The following is a 17,692-nucleotide window of genomic DNA, read 5'->3' as shown; positions in this document are numbered from 1 at the left end:
ACGCAGCCATGGAGTGAACGAGGAGTCCGGGCGGAGTGGGCACGTAGCTGGAGGCGCAGACGCAAACAGAACATACCACTATGAACATGCACAAACATACACCAACATATACAATAACGGACCCCGAGTGTGGGTGGATGTGGGGTTTATAGATGACCAAGATGGCGGCGCGTGCACAACGCGAGGCCCAGCGTCTCTCCAGATTTTGCGATTTAGTAGCAATTTCTCCATCAACAGCAAGTTTATTTACTCAGAACAGGCTTGCACACATCTCATACAGCCGACAAGCATTACTAGACATCGGCTACACTCACAGATACAGGCTTTCAACAGACTTTGAACTCCCTCGGGAAATCGCCCGAACACCACGGACCGCTGATCTAGCTCGGCCGACAACGAGACCACAGCACTGGCGGCGAGACTGTAAACAAAGGAGGGGGAAGCGAGGTAAGCTAAGGCTAAACCCCCATCGATTCCTAGCATCTTCCTTGCTAATATGGTCTCTTGCAAATAAAATGGATGAGCTGCTGCTCCGGATATCATCACACAAACGGATTAAGGAACGTAATGTCATGATTTTTACGGAAACATGGCTCAACAACAACATTCCCAGCAGCGCCATTGAGCTCGGGGGTCACAGTGTTTATCGGGCGGACAGGACGGCAGAGGACTCTGGTAAGCGCAGAGGTGGAGGTCTGTGCATTTATGTTAACAACTCATGGTGCACGGACTCTACTGTCACTGAAAGTCATTGCTCTGTTCATTTAGAGTATGTGATGATCAAGTGCAGATCCTTTTATTGACCGAGAGAATTCTCAGCCATTGTTGTGACTGCAGTGTACATTCCGCCGGATGCTAATGCTAAGCTAGCTATGGAGGAACTGCATGCAGCTATCAGCAAACAGCAGTCTGCACATCCTGAAGGAACTATCGTTGTTGCTGGAGATTTCAACCAGTCCAACCTGAAATCTGTTTTACCAAAATTTCACCACAATGTCTCCTGCTCTACCAGAGGGTACAAAACACTGGACCAGGTATACACAAACATACCTGGGGCATACACAGCCATTCCCTCCCCACTTGGGTCAGTCTGATCACCTCTCTTTGTTCATGCTACCCAAATACACACCACTGATCAAACGTGTGAAAAAGCTCTGAGGACACTAAAGGTATGGCCAGAGGGGGCCATTTCTTCTCTACAACAACAGTTTCAGGATACTGACTGGAATATGTTTGCCTCACAGGCCACACTGGACTCTCACACGAACATGGACATTTACACATCATCTGTTTTGGAACATATTAACACATGCATTGACAATGTCACTACTGTCAAACATGTGAAATGCTTTCCTAATCAGAAGCCGTGGATGAACTCTGAAGTTTGTCTCCTGTTAAAAGCAAGAGATGCTGCCTTTAAATCTGGCAGTGCAGAGGACTACAACAGACCCAGGGCCAACCTGAAAAGGGGCATCAGGAAAGCAAAACTCACATTCAAACTCCACATAGAAGAGCACTTCCACAACTCTGACCCCAGACGCATGTGGAAATTCATCCAGACCATCACAGACTACAAACGCACAGCTCAACCAACCAGCAGTGCCTTCCAACCCGACGAGCTCAATCACTTTTTTGCTCATTTTGACCAAAGCACAGGACATTACACAACAACCACGGACTCTTCTACTGCTTACAGCCCACTTTCACTCTCAACAACGGACGTCTATTTAGTGTTTAGCAGAGTGGATGCACGAAAGGCAGCTGGCCCGGATGGCATACCAGGGCGTGTTCTCAGAGCATGCGCTGGACAACTGGCACAGGTTTTTACTGACATTTTCAACCTGTCACTGGCCCAAGCCACGGTACCTACATGCCTGAAGACCACTACTATCGTACCAGTGCCTAAGCACTCTGCTGCTAAATGCCTGAGTGACTTTCGGCCAGTTACACTCACCCCCATTGCTATGAAGTGCTTTGAGAAACTGATCCTAAATCACCTCACTGCGGGCCTACCACCTACACTGGACCCATACCAGTTTGCCTACCGCCCGAACAGGTCAACAGAGGATGCAGTTTCCACGGCTTTTCATTCAGCTCTCACCCACCTGGATAAAAGCAACACCTACATCAGAATGCTGTTCACTGACTTTAGCTCTGCGTTCAATACAGTCCTCCCCACTGTACTGATCACTAAGCGCAGTCACCTGGGTATCTGCACCTCCACTTGCAGATGGATTCTGGACTTTCTCACCAACAGACCTCAATCTGTCAGGTTGGGAAACCAGGTATCCTCAACCCTCATTCTGAACACTGGCATACCGCAGGGCTGTGTTTTGAGCCCATTGCTCTACTCCCTGTTCACCCATGATTGTGCTCCTCTGTATAACTCCAACATCTTCATCAAGTATGCAGATGACACCACCATGGTCGGCCAGATCGACAACAACGACGAATCGGCCTACATGGAAGAGATCCAAAATCTGACAGCATGGTGTGCCAACAACAACCTGACTCTCAACGCCATGAAGACCAAAGAGCTCATTGTGGACTTCCTGGAAATCCAACAGCAGGAGACATCTACCTAACGAGTCTCCAGCTTTAAGTTCCTGGGAGTTCACACCTCTGAGGATCTGACATGGCAGCAGAACACGTCAGTTCTGGTTAAAAAAGCACAACAGCACCTGTACTTCTTGAGAAGTTTTAAGAAATCTCATCTGTCCCCGGGAATTTTAACGAGCTTCTACCGCTGCATCATTGAGAGCATCCTGACCAACTCCATCACTGTATGGTACGGAGGCTCTACTGTGAGTGAACGAAAAGCCCTGCAAAGGGTGGTCAAAACCACCCAACGCATCACTGGCGCCAACTACCTGCCACTGAACACCTTCACCACAGCAGATGTCTGCGCAGAGCTCACAACATTATCAAGGACTCTTCACATCCCAGTCATAAACTGTTTAACCTCCTTCCTTCATGAAGGAGATACAGGAACTTACGCACCAGAACCAGCAGGTTCAGGGACAGCTTTTTTCCATCCACCATCACACTACTGAACTCTACACTACACCGCTAATCACTACAAACTAAACACAAAACAAAACACTGTATATAACCTCTGTACAATACATGTACATATCACATACTTTTCTATTACTCATTACATCTGCACTATTTTTATCTATGCATCTTTATATCATTACTGTACATTCTGCCCAACATTTCATTCATTTGTGTATATAACCTGTGTATATATATATATATATATATATATATATATATATATATATATATATATATATTTTATTTTTATTTTATATATTTATATATAGTAGACTGTTTATTCGACTTGCTAATTACTCTTCAATGCCATAGCCTTAAGAACTATTCCTGTACTTCTTAATGATGTCCACACGTCTCTGCACTGTCACTACCTTTATATTTATTCACTGTACATATGCTTCATATATATATATATATATATAGTCGACTGGTTATTTAGCTGCTAATTCTTAAATGCCATAATTTTTTAACCTTCACTTCTGCACATTACTCTTAAATGCCATAGCCTCAGAACCATTCCTGTACTCTAAATTGATGTCCACACGTCTCTGCACTGTTATTGACTTTATATTTATTCACTTTACATATGTTTATATATTTATCACTTGTTGTAAATATGCCATATATTTATCTGCATTTTTGCACGACTGCTACATTTTGCACTTCTGGTAGATGCCAAACTGCATTACGTTGCTGTGTACCTGTACTAGGCAATGACAATAAAGTTGTATCTATCTATCTATCTATCTATCTATCTATCTATCTATCTATCTATCTATCTATCTATCTATCTATCTATCTATCTATCTATCTATCTATTTATCTATCTATCTATCTATCTATCTAGTCGGCGTGATGAGTGATTGGAATGAGTCTCAGCTGTTCTGATTGAAGCCCGATTGCGATGAGCTCAATGTGGGCGGGGCACGCATGAGCGAAGAAGCAGGGCTTTCCTTGAACCACCGAGGTATGACAGCCACCGAAGGTGTGTGGCAGAGGGATTCCTGACATTAATCATAATTATAATATTAACTGTGTTTTATTGTCAAACTCTTCAGTAAGAAATTAGAAAAAATTTGAATCCAGATTTCTCTCTGAAATGACATTATACAGTTTTAACATCGTGGTCTCCACATTGAAGAGTAAATATGGATGTTTTAAGCTTTTTAACCAGATTTCTAGGTTTAATTACTGTATGATTTGCTTTAGGATCACTAAATAGGGAATAAAGAAAATCCTAAAACAACATTTAAAATAAATGAAACATTAAAACAAATGGTTCTTCATAGGATGTTTAAAAATCTATTTGAGAGCTTTTTAATTCCACATAAACAAGTCATTTTTAACATGGACAAATTTATTCTAAACTTAAACAGGCGAGTTTACCCCATAGTTTAGAAGGAAACAAAATATTTAGACTTTGCAGATGCCATTGTGGCAACATCGCACATTATTGATATTCTACTAGATCAGGGGTCACCAACATGGTGCCCACAAGGACCACATGGGTCGCCTGTGTGCCTTTTCTAAAAATAGTTCACCATAGCGCCATTAACCCATGAGCTGCTTCAAATTTATTTTGTTGCTGTTCTTTTTTAAATCACACTTGCATTAGTGTGAATTTGAAAATTACAATAGTAAAATAAAGATGACTAGATATAGATGAATATCATTAATTATTAATAATAACATATAATTAAAGGTAAATTGAGCAAAATTGTTATTTCATTAGTGTGTATCAAACTGGTACCCCCTCACATTAATCTGTAACCAAGAAGTAGCTCTCAGTTTCAAAAAGGTTGGTGACCCCTGATCTAGATGTTATTCTCGAGTACATCAAACCAGGAAACCACTTAAAGGAAGAACACAAGTTTGTTGGCACAATAAAAAGTTAATAGAAATGTTTTTATTCAAGTTAACATAAACACGATAAAACAGAAATATGTAGAAAATTTAAAGTTCTTCATTGGTGAGAGGAACGAATCAGATACAGGTCAACCATGGGTAAGAATTCAGATCTCTCTCTCTCTCTCTCTCACACACCTCTCTCATTCTCTCTCTCTTTCTGTCTCACTTCTTTCTCTTTCTCTCTTCTCTCTCTCTAACTTCTCTCTCACTTCTCTTTCTCTCTCTCTCTCTCTCTCTCTCTCTCATTTCTCTCTCTTCTCTCTTCTCTCTCTCTCACTTCTCTCTCTCTTCTCTCTCATTTTCTCTCTCTCTCTCTTCTCTCTCTCTCTCTCTCTCTCTTCTCTCTCATTTTCTCTCTCGCTCTCTCACTCCTCTCTCTTACTGTCTCACTTCTTTCTCTTTCTCTCTTTCACTTCTCTCTCTCTCACTTCTCTCTCTCTGTCTCACTTCTTTCTCTCTTCTCTCTCTCACTTCTCTCTCTCTCTCTCTCTCTTCTCTCACTTCTTTCTCTTTCTCTCTCACACGTCTCTCTCTCTCTCTCTCTCTTTCTGTCTCACTTCTTCTCTCTCTCTCTCTCTCACTTCTCTCTCATTTTTTCTCACGCTCTCTCTCTCACTTCTCTCTCTCTTTCTGTCTCACTTCTTTCTCTCTCTCTCTCTCTCTCTCTCTCTCTCTCTGCGCATGCGTGGCGGTGTAGGCGAGAGTGGCGTGTTGAGCGTGAGAGCGATTGGCGTCTTGCCAATTTTTTTCCGGCATTTGTTGCCTTTTTTTCTGAGTTAATCCTCGGAATATTTATTGCTTTGGGGTGTGTGTGTAAGAGAGAGAGAGCGAGTGGTGAGTGCAGACGCGTGTGCGCTTTTGTGTGTGTGTGTGTGTGTGTGTGTGTGTGTGTGTGAGAGAGAATGGCGGCTCAGTATGGAGCTGTGTGAAAGTTTGACTCGCCGGCACGCTGTTCGTGTGGTGTGTTCGGCGGGTGTTGAAGAGTGTGTGCTGGCTATCGGTGATGTGGTGGGGCACGCGAATATCGTCGCTGCTTCGAGGATGAACAGTGCAATCGTGTTTTTTTTTAATGATATCGATAGAGGGAAAAATGTGGCTGAAAAAGGCATTGTAATAAATAATGAACTCATCCGTGTTTTCCCCCTCAGTTCCCCTGCAAAGAAAGTTATCCTGTCTAATGTCCCAGTCTTTATTTCAGACAAAGAGATTCATAAAGAGTTGTCCCGGTTTGGTCGTGTGGTCTCCCCCATTAAGAAACTCTTCCTTGGTGGTTCCTCTCCAATGGTAAAAATCCTGTACTCATTTAGGAGGATGGCTTTTATGGTTTTTAAAGATGGTACTGAAGAGCTAAACGCTATTTTAAAATTACGGTTGGAGGGCTACGATTACAACATCTTTGTGACTTCGGATACCGATATGAAATGTTTTAAGTGTGGCAAGATAGGCCATCTTGTCCAGGCATGCCCTGATAAAGCCAGTGACACCGTTGTTTCTGAGCGACCGGAGCGGGACGCAGGCCAGCCTGCTGGAGCCGTTCCCCCTGCGGCTTCAGTTCAGCTGACTGCTGAAAGCCCTGGAGCGGCTGCTGCACCAGTAGTAGAGGAGAACGGGTCCCCAGTCCAGCCTGCAGCCCAGAAGCCCACTGCAGCTGCAGCAATCCCGGAGAAACCCCTGCCGAACCGACCCAAGTGAAGCCTTGCTCGGTGAAGCCGGTCACGGAGAAGCCCAGTGAGGCCGACCCAGACCAGCAAGAATCTTGCTCGGCTGAACCGGGTGAAGGGGGGTCCTGCTCAGTGGTTTCGGGTGCAGTGCTCGAGTTGCCTGTGCTGGCGGAGGCAGGCCCTGGGGTGCAGAGCCCATGTTTGGAAACGCCAGTCACTACACTAGGGCACGGGGAGGGGGGAGATGTGGAAATGGAGGACGAAACATTTTTTAAAGTTCCAACCAAAAGAAAGAGGTAAGGGACGAGCCGTAAAACAGACAAAAACGGACACAAAATCAGCATAACAGGAATCAGAAAAGTGAAGACTGCATGTCAGACTCTGTCCTTAGTGTCGACTCTCAGGAGGAGAACATCGATGTTGTATATAAAGTGGAAGACATTAAAGATTTTTTACGCACCACTAAATGGCAGAAGAATATTTTAATTGAAGAGTATTTCCCAGACAGAAAACAATTTATTCATGATGTTTAACATTTTAGGAGTGAAGGTGCTTTTATAGATGTAGAAGTGTTTCGGCTGAAGAAATTGATAACGAGAGTAAATCGGGAAAACTCTGAGGAGGATTGATGTCTGGGGTTTTTTATTTTAGAGAGGTCTTTACCCTCTGTTTATTTTATCTATTTTTTTTCGATGGACGGAATCCGGGTTGCGAGTCTGAATGTTAATGGCGCGAGAGAGTATAGCAAGAGAGCGAAGCTATACGAGCTAGTTAAACAGAAGCGTGTGGATGTTTTAATGTTACAGGAGACCCACCGCGATCCCAGTAATGATGCTGATTGGGTGAAGGAGTGGGAGGGGCTGCCACTTTTGAGTCATCACACGTGAAGAAGTGGTGGTGTAGCTTTACTGTTTGCTCGCAATTTTATTCCTGTGTCTTATTCAGTTAAGGAGATTTTAAATGGGAAGCTTTTAAAAGTGAGAGCATTTTATGAGAATGAGGCGTTTGTTTTTATCTGTTTGTACACTCCCACCAGTCCAGTGGAGAGGATGATTTTTTTAAATACGCTGGATAGCGTCATTGCTGGCCGCAGCACTGCAGATACTCTCATTTTAGGTGGTGATTTTAACTGCACGGCAGATATTTTAGACAGGAATCACGTTGAACTTCACGCGGCTTCAGAAACAGAGGCAGTACACGTGGGCCCATGCCACTGATGGCTTTTTCTCAATGACCAGGCTTGATCGTTTTTATTGTTTTAAACATCAGCTGACATCTTTTATCAATTGTTTTATTGTTCCAGTAGGTATCTCAGACCACAGCATGGTTTTGTGCACAATCAAGAAATTGAATGTAAAGCCTAGGAGTGCCTACTGGCATTTTAACACCACACTCTTGGATGATGTTAATTTTAGGGAATCTTTTATTTTTTTATGGAATGTTTTTAGATCTGGAAAGGCAGCTTTTAGCTCGTTACAAGAGTGGTGGGATGTTACGAAATTGCAAGTCCAGGACTTTTGTCAACAGTACACTCTCAATGTCACAAGGGACGTCGCTAGATCGTTAAAAGCTCTGGAGATTGAAGAAGTGGAACTCCAGCATTTGGGGACCACAGGAAATCGAGGGCACGATGAAGCCCTCAAGCACAAAAAGGATAGGATGAATGACCTGTTAGACATCACAGCACAGGGGGCGCTGGTCTGCTCACGCTTCAAGAATGCGGCTGAGATGGATGCTCCATCTAAGTTCTTCTTTAGTCTAGAGCAGAAAAATGGACAAAAAAGATTCATGCACGCGGTGCGAACAAAGTCAGGGGATCTCTTATCGGAGCCCACTGAAATTCGCAGCGGACAGTAAGCTTCTATGAGAAGCTGTACAGCAGTGAACTGTCAGAGGCACAGATAGCGGAGGAAAGTTTCCTTGTGGACTTGCCTAAGCTCTCTGAGCAAGCTGCCAGAGAGATGAATGGGGAGTTGACGCTGTTTGAACTTCACAAGGCCCTCCAAGGCATGGAGAATGGGCGGGCGCCGGGTATAGACGGTCTCCCTGTCGATTTTTACAAAGCCTTCTAGCCAGTGATAGGGGAGGATGTGCTAGAGGTCCTGAGGGACAGTGTACGTGGGGGAAAGCTTCCATTGAGCAGTAGGAGAGCCGTTCTGACCCTACTGCCAAAGAAGGGAGACCTGACCCACCTAAAGAACTGGCGCCCGGTCTCATTACTGTGCACTGACATCAAACTTCTTTTGACCGGGTTGAGCATAAATATTTGTGGAAGGTGCTGGAAACCTTCGGGTTCAACCCAGGTTACATGGCCATGATCAAGGTGTTGTATTGTGAAATTGAGAGTGTAGTGAAGGTTAATGGTGGTTTATGTGCCCCTTTTAGAGTGCACAGAGGCATCAGACAAGGAAATGAATTTCAAATTTTATCCTCTGCCAAGGTCAACTGGGGAAAGAGTGAGGCTATTTTAGTTGAGAAGTGGGGAGGAGAGCAGCCTTCACTACCAGGGGGTCTGGCGTGGAAGACTGGTGGTTTTAAGTATTTGGGTGTCTACCTTGGAAATAATGAGTGTGTACATAAAAACTGGGAAGGCACCATGGAGCTTGTTAAAGGCAAGTTGTGCAGGTGGAAGCAGCTGCTCCCAAGTATGTCCTACAGGGGGCGAATGTTGGTAATCAACAACCTAGCCGCGTCGACCCGCTGGCACAAGATGGCATGTGTGGAGCCACCACCGAACCTGCTGGTGAACATCCAGGCTATGCTAGTGGACTTCTTTTGGGACGGTCTACACTGGGTTCCAAGGAGGAAGGGGGGCAGGGGCTGATCCATCTAGCCAGCAGGACTGCGGCTTTCCGCCTGCAGTTCCTCCAAAAACTTCTCACTGGACCAGAAGACGTGGCATGAGAGCAGCAGCCCATGGAGTTTTACGCACAGTCGGACTACTGGGGCTGGACCGAACTTTGTTTTTAATGGACACAAAGATGCTGGATGTTTGTGGATTACCAGTTTTTTACCGTGGGCTTTTTAAAATCTGGAACTGTTTTACAAAAGAAAGAAAGGACTGTAGTACGCTGTTTTGGCTGCTGGAGGAGCCCCTGGTTCATGGTGGACGGCTGGACATCTCCAGTGTGACCGCTCCTGCACTGTCCAGAGCACTCATCTTCTCAAGGGTTGTGACACTCCGGGAGCTGGTGGGTATCGCAGGCGAGGACCTTTCGCGGACAGAGGACCTGGCGGCATGTGTGGGTCTGCGGTCACTGCGTGTTGTAAATCGGCTCCTACACCGATGGAGGTCTGCCCTAACACTGGAGGAGCATGTTCTGCTGAGTAACTACCAGGCCACCGAGACCTGTTCCACAGAGGCGGGACCTTTTCCTCGGCTGGACATTGCTCCCGACCTTGACGGTTGTGAAGGCCCGCTCCTGGAGGATCGGGGTGTGAGTGCGATGAACTTTGGGTCAGTGTCGGGGAAGCTGCTCTACAGAGCCTGTGTGAAGGTTCTAAACAAGAATACACTGAGTGGGAGGGTAGACACCCCCTGGAGAAAGGTTTTGGGTTTTAATGATGATATTACACCAGAATGGAGGGCACTTTATAAACCATCATTAACAAAAAGGGCTGCTGACCTCCAATGGAGGGTTTTACATGGTATTATGTCTGTAAACGCTTTTATTTCGGTTTTAAATCCTGACGTTACGCATAACTGTCCTTTCTGTTCACAGCGGGAAACTGTATTTCACACTTTTTTTTTATTGCCCCAGGTTACAGTCGCTGTTTGTTTTTTTACAGAACATCTTAGTCTTTTTCTGTAGATTTTAATGTTCAGGTTTTTATTCTTGGTTTTAAATATGTCAGGGCACACAGGTTTAAATGCCAGCTGATTAATTTTTTCTTTGGTCAGGCGAAAATGGCGATCTATCTGAGCAGGAAGACCAAAATCGCTCAAAACATGGACTGTGATGCGGAAAGAATTTTTTCCAGGCTTGTTAAATCAAGGATTTTAGTTGATTTTAATTTTTATAAAAGCATGAACGATTTAGTGAAGTTCAAAGAAGTGTGGTGTTGGGAGGAAGCTCTGTGCTCGGTGGAAGAAGGAGAACTCTGTTTTACACCAGAGCTAAAATAACTTTTAATCAGTTTTAACTGCTCACTGTCTTTAGTTTGTTGAAATGTTTTGGTTTATTTATTTGCTTATTGAGACTCATGTGCTCAAGCAAGATGTGACCTGTTCCAATAAAGGACCGTAAAAAGTCAAAAAAGTCTCTCTCTCTTTCTGTCTCACTTCTTTCTCTCTTTCACTTCTCTCTCTCTCTCTCTCAGTCTCACTTCTTTCTCTCTCTCTCTCTCTCTCTCTCTCTCTCTCTCTCTCTCTATATATATATATATATATATATATATATATATATATATATATATATATATATATATATATATATATATATACACATCCTCTCATCAACATTCTCATTGGCTCTATGAATTATGGCAGAATCTGTGTAATACTCACTGTTGATGCAGTTATCTGAAATAGAAATAGCAGTAATTGTAAAATGTAATATGATAATAGATGTAAACTTTTTAAACATGCATGATGAAAGTCTCATTCAGTGTCTCAGCACTGAGAGTGGAGAATGATTGGGCAGGAACTGTTTAAATACAGGTATAAGTGTTTATCGCTTCCCTTTCACAGCTTCTCTTTTTAGAAAATATTCTGCTAAAGTTTTTCCTGGTATTTCATATGCAAGACTTTTTCATACAGTACTTTTGAAGCTTCTCTGCAAATGTTCTCTGTGCTCTGAGTTCCACTATGGGCTAATATAAATTCTAATGATAATAAATGCATTTAAAATGCAGTCCAAAAAATGCGGGAAAAAAATGTGTGAATTTGAACTGTATTTTAGGACTTTTTAATCTAGTTCAGTTAAAATTGATTTGTATAGCACTTTTAACATTGGACTTTGGAACATAAATAGATTCATAAATGTATTATTATTTTGAGGCATGGTCTACCCTCTGCTTCAATTTCTCATAAGGGTAAAAATATTCTTTTGGAAGGCAAGGAAGATTATTAGGGTGGTACCACACCCCATCACGAATGAGGCAGTCAGATGTTTTCCAGGCTGCTTTCTCTGGTGGTGTCGCTGCAGTTTGCATTTCCTGCATGGAAACTGTAGGAGTGGAACAAATCACAAAGTGAGTTTCATTGATTAATGGAGTGAAAGCAGCTGCTTTAGCAGCCACATCCATCCTGGCATTGCTCTGTGAAATTAGATCAGTTTTGTTAGTATGAGCTTCATATTAACAAACAGTCACAGATTTTGGAAGTAACTGCTGCCACACAATCGTGTGGTTCAGAAGCAGAGATGCAGGGTTAAGTACAGTACAATACTTACAAAATCTGTAGTAATTGGACTAAAATAAAATGTTTTAAATATTTGCCTCACATGTGCATTCTTTTACCATTTACCCAGAACAAGTGGGAAACATAAGTCAGCATTTTGAAGTCTTGTAAAGATAATGGAAGATACATATTTAACAAGATTCTGGAAGGCGAAAGGGGTCAACAGTGTAAAATAATGGAGAGTGTGTTAGAGAAGTGAAGAAAAGAGTGCAGGCAGGGTGGAGTGGGTGGAGAAGAGTGATAGCAGGAGTGATTTGTGATAGAAGAGTATCTGTGAGAGTGAAAGGGAAAGTTTATAGGACTGTGGTGAGACCTGAGATGTTGTATGGATTAGAGACAGTGGCATTGAGTAAAAGACAGGAGGTGGAGCTGGAGGTAGCAGAGCTGAAGATGTTGAGATGTTTGTTGGGAGTGACGACGATGGACAGGATTAGAAATGAGTTTATTAGAGGGATGGCGCATGTAGAATGTTTTGGAGACAAGGTGAGGTAAGATTGAGATGGTTTGGACATGTGCAGAGGAGGGACATGGGGTAAATCAGTAGGAGAATGCTGAGGATGGAGACATCAGGAAGGAGGAAAAGAGAAAGACCAAGGAGAAGGTTCATGGATGGATGTGGTGAAGGAAAACATGCAGGTAGTTGGTTTCAAAGAGACAGATGTGTAGTTTGGAAATGGATGATCCACTGAGGTGACCCCTAATGGTAGAATCCAAAAGAAGGAGAAGGGTTGTAAATAAATGATGCTAATTCCTTCTAACAGAGTTTTAGGCTGATGCAATCCTAAGTCTGCAACCTGGTGAACCAGTGTTAATTTATTGATTGATAGAGAGTTCAAAGCACTTTTGTATGTTAGTCTAAATAAAGTCATCTGCTAAATTCTGTAAATGAAATGTAAGCATCACCATATCCCTGTTCACAAAGCCAGCTCAATGAAAATCTTCTTTACATGGGTTGGAGTGAAAGATCCCCTGCTTCAGATCTCTGACCTAAGCCCTGTTAAACACGTTTGGGATGAATGTGAACTGACTGCACCTCAGATCTCTTCACCTCACCTACATCAGTACCTGACTTTATACAGATACAGATCTCCACAAGCAAAATCCAAATTCTGGTAAAACATCTTCCCAGAGGAGTGGAGGATATTATAACAGTGTTGTGTCTAGAAAATGTTTATTGAAGAATCAGACTAAATGTGTAATAGGACAGGTGTGTGAATTGCTAAGAAGCAGAACAAAAGAGTAAGTTGTTGGTTTAAAGACATGATTTACACCACGAACAGCAAATGGGACTAAATGTCGAAAAAACACAGACTCTTATAGACAGGTGTCCAAAAACCTTTGGTCATATAGTGTATCTGTTTCGTCGATCTATAAAACCCTTGAGATTACTGAAGATAGTAAACTCTTAGGAAATCTTTGGACTGCAATGAATAAGAACCATTTTTCTGCAATGGTTTAGGACTAGAATTTCCACAAACAGTTTTGCATGCTGTGAACTCTCCTCTGACATTAACATAAACAATGCGTGTATAAAGATAATATTATTTTCCAATGTCCATTATTAAAAATAGCTATACAAATAAAATGTAATTAAACCAATAAATCTGTAGCCCTGAGATTTTAATCTACACAATTTTGAAAAACTGCTTTATAAATGTTATTTATTTAATATAATTAGAATTTATATCAGCTCAAGTTTGAACAGTTGAAAACTTTTAGAAAAGGTTCAGAAGTACTTAAAAAAAAAAAGGGCTGCACATTTTTTGGAAAAGATTTTCTAGAAAGTGAAGCTGCTTTGTGTGAAAAGGAAGTGAGAAACACTTGAGAGTATTTAAGCTGTTCTTCTGCAGCACATTCTCCACTCTCAGTGCTGATACACTGACACTTTCATCATGTACCTGATACAAGGCATCGTCCTGCTCCTGCTCAGCGTCAGTGTTCAGAGTCGTTCCATTAGGGTGAGTTACAGAAATATTAATTACATTAAATATATTATGGACAATTAAAAGAAAATAATACATATATTAATTAATGTATTTAATCAATATAATTAATGTATTTAATTAAAATGTGTATATGTAAATATGTATTTATCAAACAGACATTCATCAATGGAACCTCTGAGGAGATTGGTAAGAGTCACACTTTTAATGAATTTATCTGTACCATGTTTTATTTTTACATCAATACTCATATTACATTTTACTAGTATTGTTCATTCCATTTCAGATAACAGCATTGACAGCGATTATTACTCAGTTTCTGCCATAATTGAAAGAGCCAACAAGAATGCTGGTAAGAGAGAGAGAGAGAGAGAGAGAGAGAGAGAGAGAGAGAGAGAGAGTGAGCACATTCATAAACACTAAACCACATAATAATGTACTGATGTACTAACAAACATTTTCACTAGATCGAGTGTCATTGGTTTGGGACATAAAATAAACATGAATAAACTGATACATGAATGAAACTGCATACACTAAGAATCTCAGTGTCAAACACACAATTGTGTTTTACTGAACAGGAAAACCAGACGGTGATTTCACTATTATACATGGTGATATAGCCGTGTTCACTGGACTCCAGAATGCAGATCCATGTACTTCTAATAAGTGCATGTGGATCAGAAGCGCAGATATGATGGTTTATGTGCCTTATGTCATTTCCAGTCAGTACTGTGAGTATAATATTTTATCTGGCTTCAAAGGAATATTTGTCAGAGCTTCATTAATTACCTTTAACGAGCTTCTCTTTCTGGCAGCACCACCTGAAATAGATGTTATCCAGCGTGCAATGGACTCCTTCCAAAAGTCGACCTGTATCCGATTTGTACCTCGCAGAAAGGAAGTAAATTTCATTCATATAATCTCAGACAAAGGGTATGTCACTAATCCTGTTATTGATGACTATTTTGACAAACAGATGTTTCCATTCAGTTCTCATGTAATGAAAGCAGTCTTGAGGATGTATTTTTGCTGTACAGGTGCTACTCTTATGTTGGACGCATTAATGGAAAGCAGGTTTTGTCCCTAAATCGCAACGGCTGTGTTTACCACAAAGTTATCCAACATGAGCTTCTTCACGCCCTGGGATTTCATCATGAGCAGTGCCGTAGTGACCGTGACAAACACGTCAGAATCCTTCTCCAAAATATCAAGAACGGTGAGCAGGGAATCAATTTAATTTCTTATTTCGAACTAATAAAGTTTATTCATTTTAATTAATGACCATAACATTGTTCATGGCATCTGAGAACTCAAAACATTCTGTTCCTCAATGAACTGAAATGTAAGTGAAATGTAAATGTTTAGTGATGAATCTAGAAATCCAGTTTATTTCTAAAATGTTTGTTCTGACAGTAAAAAGCAGTTAATGATCTAATTATGTGATTAATATATTCACAGATGGAATAAACAATTTTGTGAAAGTAGCCACCAACAATTTGAACACTCCATATGACTACAATTCCATCATGCACTATTCGAGGTAAAATATCATTTTCTGTCTTATTTAAATAACAGCACGATTATATGCATAACTGAAATCACACTTTATTGCTCTAGGTATGCTTTCTCCAAGAACAGCTATCCGACCATCCTCCCTACACCAGACAAGTATGTTTCCATCGGACGTGCCACCGAGATGAGCCACAACGACATTCTGCGTGTTAACCGGCTCTACTGCAGTTAAATGAAGCACGCTGAACATCATCAGTGTGTTCCGAATGCTTTCACAAATGTTCTGCTTTCCGATGTCACATTTTAAATATATTATTTTCTTAAATCTGGATTTATTTTGCTTCTACTTTTGATGCTATTTAGATCTGCTTTTTTGGGGAGGCACTGGATTACTGATCAAATGGTCAGTGGTTCAAACCCCATAATCATCAAGCTGCAAGTTTTAGGGCTCTTATTTCTGATGAATTGCTTTAGGGGCACTGTAACATGACCGACGGTGCCCTCAGATTCCTAACATCACTGGGATATGCAAAGATTTTCACTGTGTAATCTGTAATTTACGTGTGACAAGGAATTTATTTTTTACATGCAATTTCAAAAAAAAAAAAATAATGCATACAAACATTAGTGTATGAATTCATATTTTGATAACAGGTGGTGGGCTGCATCTTTCTTCCATCTTCTATCACATTATATTATCTCAAGTCAAGTCAAGTCAAGTGGCTTTTATTGTCATTTTTACTATACACAGTGGTACACAGTACACAGTAAAAACGAAACAACGTTCCTCCGGAACCCTGGTGCTACACTAAACAACAAAACAACATAAAGTGCATCGAGTGCAGCCTGGTGCAAACAGTGCAAACAAAAGAACAGTACAGACAGACAGAGTGCAGACAGACAACACAAGACAAGACAAAAGACAAAAACCAAGTATAGCGCCGACTAGTAAACCTACTGTATACTAAAATATACAGTACTGTGTGAGGAGAAATGTAAAAACTATACCCAGGAGAAAGTACAAACAGAACAGAGCAATGTAGTGCAAAAAAACAGCAGCAAGGAGGTGCAAAGACAGCATGTAAACATTATACTGAATATAAAGGTGCGAGTATAAATAATAATAAATAGATAAGTGGTGGTGGAGTGGATCGAGATGAGTGATGATTGTGTTTAGTCCAGGTTGTACAGTTCAGTAACAGTAACACACAGTGAGTGTGTGTGTGTGTGTGTGTGTAAGTGAGTGTGTGTGAGTTCTGTTCAGTTCTTTGTGTTGAGAAGCCTGATGGCTTGTGGAAAGAAACTATTACACAGTCTTGTTGTGACGGCCTGAATGCTTCGGAACATGCTCTCACACCCATATGTGGTTCTTCCCCAAACTGTTGCAATAAGGTTGGAAGCGCTGGTAATAGCATGCATTTATTTACATATACTAATTGTGTAAAAGCTGAGATCAGCTATTATGCAGAAAAGTTAAGGGCCTTGCTCAAGGGCCCCACACTTGCAGCTAGAATAGCTATGGTTTTAATCTTTAATCTTCAGACTAGTAAACAAGAGCCTAACCATTATTCCAACATAGCTTTTATTGTAAAATGAGCTTTGTGGATTGCCATGGCCTGAAAGAAACACAATTTTCTAGATTGTCTTTTTCTTTCTTTTCAGACCTAAACATGTGGCATGTGGTCTAGCACCATCTCTGGATTCTCATCTGTGTTTTATTATGATCAGTTCACCTTTGACCTTCTTTTTGTGCTTTCAGGAACACACACAGCCTGTGTGCTTAGACCTCACAAAGCAAAAGCTACTTCATTGTTTTTGATAAGTGTTAATTTTTTCATAAGCTCACTGAGAATGTGTTCAAAATAAAGAGCTTGCTCTGCCTGTCTCTCAGGTTTTCTCCATAGTCTCACATGCTAGTGTTCTAGGGTACCAAAACTAACTCTAGTGCTGAAATCTAAGATAACCATGGAAATGGAAGCCTGCCAAACCATTCATTCTGCACATCAAGCATTAGCAAGGTTTTAAAACTATCATGCAGCAGAATCTAATAGCCAGTAGGTTCTCCAGGGGCCACTGCGCCCCACCACATCTCCAGTTGTGTCTCTTGTCCATGTGCCACATGTGACACTCAAAGTGTGAACTAGTTACAATGCTGGCATTTTCAGTTTCTTACACTCGCAGTGGTTGGTTGCCCTTTGTACTAC

The 17,692-nt window shown here is 41.5% G+C and overlaps 2 protein-coding genes across 3 annotated transcripts in view; one reads left to right on the top strand and one right to left on the bottom strand.

Annotated features, from left to right (window-relative positions):
- Window positions 1-17,692, bottom strand: part of LOC124379852 (low choriolytic enzyme-like) — an 81,024-nt gene that overhangs the window by 46,468 nt on the left and 16,864 nt on the right. The gene's annotated exons all lie outside the window — the stretch shown is intronic.
- On the top strand, window positions 3,942-16,095 carry LOC124379853 (high choriolytic enzyme 1-like). Of its 2 annotated transcripts, XM_046840437.1 has the most exons (8): window positions 13,880-13,988; window positions 14,132-14,162; window positions 14,260-14,325; window positions 14,555-14,707; window positions 14,792-14,909; window positions 15,014-15,192; window positions 15,435-15,516; window positions 15,594-16,095. In XM_046840437.1, the coding sequence occupies exons 1-8, from the start codon at window positions 13,923-13,925 to the stop codon at window positions 15,718-15,720; spliced, it is 822 nt and encodes a 273-aa protein (XP_046696393.1). In that variant the 5' UTR covers window positions 13,880-13,922; the 3' UTR covers window positions 15,721-16,095. The 2 variants fall into 2 exon arrangements, with proteins under 2 accessions (XP_046696394.1, XP_046696393.1); XM_046840438.1 differs by lacking the exons at window positions 13,880-13,988; window positions 14,132-14,162; window positions 14,260-14,325 and adding an exon at window positions 3,942-4,027.

The sequence above is a fragment of the Silurus meridionalis genome, chromosome 26, assembly GCF_014805685.1.
Source record: "Silurus meridionalis isolate SWU-2019-XX chromosome 26, ASM1480568v1, whole genome shotgun sequence".
NCBI classification, from domain to species: domain Eukaryota; kingdom Metazoa; phylum Chordata; class Actinopteri; order Siluriformes; family Siluridae; genus Silurus; species Silurus meridionalis.
This window is presented reverse-complemented; position numbering and strand designations above follow the sequence as displayed.